The 5,713-nt window shown below is 33.0% G+C and overlaps 1 protein-coding gene across 1 annotated transcript; it reads left to right on the top strand.

Annotated features, from left to right (window-relative positions):
• Positions 1-1,191: 1,191 nt before the first annotated feature.
• Positions 1,192-5,291, top strand: LOC117932342 (glutamyl-tRNA(Gln) amidotransferase subunit A-like). Its single transcript, XM_034853559.1, has 12 exons — positions 1,192-1,451; positions 2,105-2,221; positions 2,334-2,558; positions 2,649-2,731; positions 2,809-2,909; positions 3,032-3,155; positions 3,326-3,480; positions 3,620-3,756; positions 3,848-4,018; positions 4,183-4,407; positions 4,542-4,775; positions 4,874-5,291. Exons 1-12 carry the CDS (start codon positions 1,329-1,331, stop codon positions 5,054-5,056), a joined length of 1,878 nt encoding a protein of 625 aa, XP_034709450.1. The 5' UTR covers positions 1,192-1,328; the 3' UTR covers positions 5,057-5,291.
• The last annotated feature ends 422 nt before the right edge of the window (positions 5,292-5,713 follow it).

Here is a 5,713-nt window from a genome sequence, read left to right on the forward strand (position 1 = left end):
TTATATATTTTTTTATAAAAAGTTATGAAAATATATATTAAAGAACAAAGAAATCTGGGGAAAATAGGAATTTTTAATAATAAATTATTTAAATTTTTATAAAAAAGAATAATATATATATATATATTAAAGAATAAAGAAATAAGGAAAAAGAATGGAAGGAACATAATATGAATTTGTAGTAAATAAATTATTTAGTTTTTTTATATAAAAATGTATGAAAAAAAAGAAATATAGAAAAAAAAGTTTAGTAATAGAGTTATTTAAATATTTATATCAAAAAAGGAACAATATATATTCTAGAAAAAATAGAAAATTTAGATAAATATAGAAATAGTAGAATAAGTAAATAAATAAGTGGGTGTTTGGTAAACTAATTTAATGACTTAAACATCTTGATAACTTAATTTAAGTTAATAAGTAAATTAAGTTTGTCTGGTAAAATAATTTAACAGTATAAATTAGAGTAAAAAAATAACTTTAAATAATAAGTAAAAACAATTAACTTATTTTTAAGTTCATATTTTCATTTTTACTTTTTTACCCTCATTTGCCTTAATTGCTTTAATTTTTTTTTTTTTGGTTAGTCCACAACCTCGATTATCACTTGATCTTTTTTACTATAGTTATAATTTATAAGGATAAATATGTCAATTTAATAATTTAAAATTAATTTTATCAAACAAACTTAATGTTTAAAATAAGAATTAAACAATGAGTTTTAAGTTAATAACTTAGGTATGATTTAACTTAAAGTCAACTTAAATCATTAAGTAATAAATATATTTAGGCTTTTAAAATTTAAAACCGTTAGATAAAAATAGACTACTCTATCCAAAAAATATAGATAAAACTTATGTTTTTAAAATTTATTTTAAAAAATTTAAAATTTTGAGGTAATAAAAATTTTGCAGCATTTCAAAATTTTTAAATAATTTTTAAAATTATTACTTTTGTTTTTTCATAATAAACCTTAAAGAGTTTTTATTATTTCATGATCTAAAAAAAATAAGTAGTGGATTATACAGGGCTAAATTATTTTTTATTTTTTATTTTTGAAAAAAGAGTAATAAATATCAAATAACAAAAAAATATAGAAAAAAAAGGTATAAGAGGAGTGGGTCTGTAAAAACTAAATACTCATAATTCTTCAGGCTCTATTAAACCCTGTAGCCTGTAGGTGTCCAACAAGAACCCTGAGTCAATGGCTTGGGAGAGTGGGTTGTAAAAAAACTGGGGAAAAGCATCTCCAGCAATAAAACTGCAGGTATCTGTCAGAACTCCGAGGAAGAAGAAGAGGAAGTAAAGGGTGTGGCAAGGCGGCAGTCATGTTGGGGGGCATCCTTCTTCCCACCTCACTCTCACTCCCACGGATACGTTTGCTGTATTATTTTTGCCTCCTCTGTCTCATCTCATCCAACCGTCTTCTTGCCGGGACTGGAGCAATTATGGTAACTCTCTCTTTCTCCATTTCTATCATCCATCAATTAATGTATCAGAAACACCCAAGAGTGGGTCTGTTTCGTCCCTGCTGTGATAGAAATTTCAGATTTCATTCTATACGTTTAGAGCTTGTGAACAATCATTTGGAGGCTCTACATGCAAAAAAAACTTGATAAATAATACTGGTTTACTGAAATTATTATGAATATGAAACGACAGCCAATGTTTATACAAAACCCACCATTTAGCTTCAAGAATTGGGGATAAGGAGGAGGTGGTTCTTGTCCTCCTCTGAAATAGTTAGCAGTTTGGAACTACTTTTTCTTTCTTTGGAAATTAGCATTTTCATTGATTTTAGCCACGAAAAGCAAGAAAATTTCTTATAAAATGATAGCCAAACAGCACCTTAGATGGTGGCAGGGGCTTTGATTGGTCATTTACTTTCCCCTTTGTTCCTCAAAGAGTTTTAGGGCAAAAGGGGAAAATGCTTAAGAAGGAAGCCAATTTCCCAACCTTCTCATTTTCCCCCCTTTTAAGAAAATGTGGGAAATGTTGTCTACCCAACAAAAATTAGAACAAAGAAGAGCTAGTCCATTTCATTTTTATTTCATTGTTTCTTTAATTTTTACTCCAAGCAAATGTTCTTCTGTTCTTTGATCAGGACAGTGGGGAGTACAGCCCTAAAAGCAATGGTGAATGCTCGGAAAAGATTAATGAAGTCTCACCAGTTAAATGTGCATTTGCAATATTTGATGCTGACTTCTTCAATGATACTAAGGTGATTTTGATGAACTTGTAATTTAGACTACTTATGATCCATTAGCTTTGGATTGTATCATCCAAGTTTCATCTCATAGATATAATTACTCTTATCTTCTTTTTCCTTTTAGATAGCCGAGATTGAGCAGGGTGCAACCGAGCTGAATATCCCTATATCAAGAGCCAATCGTAAGTTAGTTGCTTCTGTTAATGGAGGTTTACATGATCCATCTTATTTGGTTTTCAATCCTGAGGGGGGAAATGAACAAGTGCAAAGCAAAACCAAAAGATTCAGTTGTCCTTCCCTTTCTGGAATACAGAGGCCTGAAGGTGAAGAAGATATTGCCTTCATGACTGTAAGTCTTTCCTACCACCAAATTTTTTATTCACTTTTTTTTTTTTTTCTCTTTTAGTGTTTTGTATATGAAATTGTTGATGTTCACCAGGTTCTTGAACTGGGGGAACTCATTAAGACAAAACAAATTACCTCTGAGGAGCTTACTCGGATTTTTCTTCATAGATTAAAGAGGTAATAAAGCAGAAAAAAGAAAGTTTCCTATGTGTCTGTGCCAGTCATCTTTTTAATATGCATTGGGGAACCACTAGGTATAATCTTGTTCTTGAAGCTGTGGTCACTTACACTGAAGAATTGGCATACAAGCAGGCAAAAGAGGCTGATGAAATGCTTGCTCGAGGAATATATTTGGGTACCTCCTTCATCTATTTCTTCTCATCATCATAATCTTAAAGTAAGAGCCGAAGATTTGAAGTTAATATATGGTACAATAAATACCTTGATTCCAGAATGTAATATTGAGTTGTGTTACAGGTCCCCTTCATGGGATTCCATATGGGTTGAAGGATATAATTTCGGTACCCCAGTACAAGACTACTTGGGGTTCAAAAACTTTCAAAGATCAAGTTCTTGACATTGAAGCTTCGGTTTACAAGAAGTATTATTTCTTCTTTCTTTACTTACTTTCCTTTTTCCGAATATGAATCTTAATAAAAGGAAAGGGAGCATGCAGAAAGACAATATATCTTTTTAAACAACAAGGAGAAACCCGATAACAAATCTTCAGTCATGTTCAGACCATTTAATTTGTGACTCTGATTGGTACAGGTTGATGTCTGCTGGGGCTGTTCTTGTTGCAAAGCTTGCTACTGGATCACTGGCATATGATGACATCTGGTTTGGAGGTAGGACGAGGAACCCATGGAATATTGAGGAATACTCTACTGGTTCATCCTCTGGACCTGCTGCTTCCACCTCAGCAGGTATCCTTAATTTAGTGCTTGAGCTATTCTAAACTTTAATTTCTGCCCATTTGATTTTCTAGCTTGATTTCTTGTTCCTTTTTATGTTTGAGTCCTCCCCTGACAAAAGCACCAACTAACAAATTGTTTTCCATCACAGGCATGGTTCCTTTTGCAATTGGCTCAGAAACGTGTGGCTCCATAACCTACCCTGCTGCACGTTGTGGTGTGACTGCATTACGCCCAACTTTTGGTGCTGTTGGTCGAACCGGTGTAATGAGCATATCGGAAAGCTTGGTATCACCATAATCATCTTCACTTTAAGTGCTGCATTTGTTCCCTCATTTTGTTCTGGAACCTAAAGATGTATATATATATATATGTTCAGGATAAGATTGGACCATTCTGTCGAAGTGCTGCAGATTGCACAATTATTCTGGATGCTATTCTAGGAAAGGATCCAGATGATCCCTCCTCAAAGGACATTTCCCTTGATGACCCATTCTCAGTAGACATCACAAATCTTACTGTTGGGTATCTGGATGATGCTGAGATGGAGGTAAGAGTGGGACAATGCATTAAAATTAAAAAATTTTGAGTTCAAATTATCATTAGATAGATCACTCAGATCTTTGCCAGGTCAAGAACTTTATCAGATTCATGCTGCTTGAAGAGTTACTTTGGATTTTAATATATCGAACTTTCTTGGGATGGCTTTGCCAGGTTGTTCGTATACTTGAATCAAAGGGTGTTAAAATGGTTCCTTTCAAATTGAATTACACTGTCAGCCATGTTCAAGGAATCCTCAATTTTACGATGGACGTTGATATGTTGGCTCACTTTGATGAGTGGCAGCGATCTGGGGAGGATGACTTTTATGAAGCTCAAGACCAATGGCCTGTTGAACTACGCCGTGCACGCGTGATTCCTGCAGTAGACTATGTTCAGGTTAGTTCTCTAAGATCTGATTACATCATCATCAAATGAACTTGTTACTTTGAAATGGGTTGGGATTAAAATTTATAATGTTCTATAATCTTAATCTATTTTATTGTGATTAAGATTTGTGATATTGTTCACAGGCACAGAGAGCACGAGGAAAATTAATTCGGGAAATTAGAGAAAGTTTTACCGTCGATGCTTTCATTGGCAATGCAACTGATTGGGAGAAAGTCTGCCTGGGCAATCTTGTTGGTATGCCTGTTCTTATTATCCCAACAGGTTTTACCAAAATATCTAGCCCGCCTCCTGATGGTAGTCGACGAAGGAGCACCATCACCACCGGCATTTATGCTCCTCCAAACCATGATCACATTGTAAGATCGATGATAAGAGCTCCATTCACTGATTTTTTCAATTAAGAAATCAAGTTATAGTAGTTGATGAAGTTTTGTTTTGTTCTCTTTATGTGCAGGCTCTCGCACTAGCCATGGCTTATCAGTCAGTCACCGAGCACCATAGACAACGTCCACCTATCGATGATCTTGGGCCAAATGACTTTATAGTCGATTCCATACCTACTCCTGATTACCTATCCTCCCAGACAATTCCATGTTTAGAAGGATCTGTACCTTCTGGTTCAGCTGTCACGATGTAGCTCTCGTGTACCAGCTGCATATTAGTAGTCATCCAGCACATTCAAATTATTTTCAGTGTTGCAATGGAGTCGGTGTTATCAAACCAAGTCATGTAATAAATGTAGTAAACTAATCAACTGCCCATAATGGGCGTTTCCTGAACTTATTTTGGAGATGGGTTTTGGCTTAGGTTTGTATCTTAGGAATGCTTCAATCTGGTCCTTCTTTGTTCTTGAGATGGACAGTTCACCTTAATGTTAGATTGATTAAATAGAACTTAAAACTAAATAATACTTAATATTTTTAAGTATTATGTTGTTTGTTTTTATAATATTTTATTTCTATTAAGCTTTAAAAAATAAAGAAAAACCATCATATTATTTTTTCTATTTAGAAAAAAATTAAATATTTTAACTTTTTATATTTTGTAAAAAATTTATAATAAGTCATTAAAAAGTAAAAAAACAAACGATCTAAGGTTTAAAAGCAAATTACTTTCAACAAAAAGGTAAAAAGCTTAACATCCTCTTAGTTTTTAAAAAATGACAACTTATAAGCTCCTGAATGAGCATTTAATCATTAAAAAAATAATTTAAGAAATTTGTTTGATTTAGAATGCGTTAAGTAATGCTTTTAGAAACCACTTTTAGTATATAAAAAGTGCTTTTTTTTAAATA

Source organism: Vitis riparia, chromosome 15, assembly GCF_004353265.1.
Source record: "Vitis riparia cultivar Riparia Gloire de Montpellier isolate 1030 chromosome 15, EGFV_Vit.rip_1.0, whole genome shotgun sequence".
Taxonomy (NCBI): Eukaryota; Viridiplantae; Streptophyta; class Magnoliopsida; order Vitales; family Vitaceae; genus Vitis; species Vitis riparia.

Bases quoted from the DNA above. Each gene is read 5' to 3' on its own strand.
- LOC117932342 (XM_034853559.1), top strand. From the start codon at position 1,329: ATGTTGGGGGGCATCCTTCTTCCCACCTCACTCTCACTCCCACGGATA. The intron at 3,156-3,325 runs GTATTATTTCTT...TGATTGGTACAG, and splicing joins GAAGCTTCGGTTTACAAGAA to GTTGATGTCTGCTGGGGCTG. The intron at 4,776-4,873 runs GTAAGATCGATG...CTTTATGTGCAG, and splicing joins CTCCAAACCATGATCACATT to GCTCTCGCACTAGCCATGGC.